This window comes from Nanorana parkeri, unplaced genomic scaffold, assembly GCF_000935625.1.
Source record: "Nanorana parkeri isolate BGI_ZX_2015 unplaced genomic scaffold, ASM93562v1 scaffold2321, whole genome shotgun sequence".
Taxonomy (NCBI): domain Eukaryota; kingdom Metazoa; phylum Chordata; class Amphibia; order Anura; family Dicroglossidae; genus Nanorana; species Nanorana parkeri.
The window spans coordinates 162,071-163,147 of record NW_017308589.1 but is presented as its reverse complement, the minus strand read 5'-3'; the positions used below and the strand labels follow the sequence as shown (position 1 = coordinate 163,147).

General features: G+C 34.7%; 1 protein-coding gene across 1 annotated transcript in view; it reads right to left on the bottom strand.

The window, feature by feature from the left end:
• Nucleotides 1-306: 306 nt before the first annotated feature.
• The window catches only part of NR0B1 (nuclear receptor subfamily 0 group B member 1), a 6,253-nt gene continuing 5,482 nt past the window's right edge, over nucleotides 307-1,077 (bottom strand). The window contains exon 2 of the mRNA XM_018573299.1: nucleotides 307-864. Within this exon, the coding sequence (XP_018428801.1) occupies nucleotides 620-864 (245 nt within the window). The 3' untranslated portion in view covers nucleotides 307-619. The remainder of the gene's footprint in view (nucleotides 865-1,077) is intronic.

The window sequence follows — 1,077 nt, the reverse complement described above, 5'->3', positions numbered from 1 at the left end:
TTGAGCTTTAAACAAATCCAGTCTTATTTAACAATCTCTCTTCTAAATCAGCAAAATTCATAATTTTTTTCATGTTGCTACCAATTGCGGTATAGTACCTTTCCAGTAATGTAGTCACCACAAACATTTATTAATGAACCATTTGAATGATTATGAGTATACCTATGCTCTGTGCCAATCCTCTCTGCTGGCAGGCATACCTCAGAGGAACAATAGCAACTGGTTGGGAAAATCTATCTAAACTAATGTATTCTTCCCCCAAGATTAGTCAAATTGAAGGTGTCTGCAAAGTGTATAGACTGCTCTTAAACTGAAAGCTATGAGTTGCTGTACTTTGCACACCATTATTGAGGTTTGTTAAATAAATCAGTTAGTGCTATTTTTTTCTGTAAAAGTTTAAGAAAAGCTAAAAAAAAACATTTGATCCCATTTGGATCAAGCAAATTACTACAAAAGCTTTTAGTGTACAGAATGTCCACATATTTCAAAAGTGAGGGCACAAAAACTCAAGTAACTGAGTAGCTAACTGTGCATCTGCCCCTTTGTCGTCTTAGACTTATATACACATTTTAGTTTGTATCTTTCTTTTTGTACTGCAGTTAGTCTTTGCAGGTTACAGCTATATTTTTGCTCCCAACATCTCCAACAGCATATCATCCATATTCACAGTGCCGATGATGGGTCTGAAGAACAGTTCAGAAATAGCATTGGCATTGACGGACCGTAGTAAGGAGAGAACTATTATGAGCTTGGTGAATCTAGCGTGGTCCCATCGTTGGATCGTCTTTACATGCTCATTTAAAGCTTGGTTGGCTTCTTGTTGTAACCCTTGAATATACTGAGCACAGTGCAATCCAGGTAAATCTGTAGACATAAAATAAGAAAAAGTATTAACTCTCTGTGGAAATTGAAAAAAATAATCAATTACAATGTTTAAATATAAACAAGAGTGCTACATTAATGAACATTTAACACTGATTTAGAGGTCAATGAACGTAATTCTCTCTGCCTTCACATTACACTATGTTATGGTTCCTTTGGCTACAGAGACGAATATATATATATATATATATATAT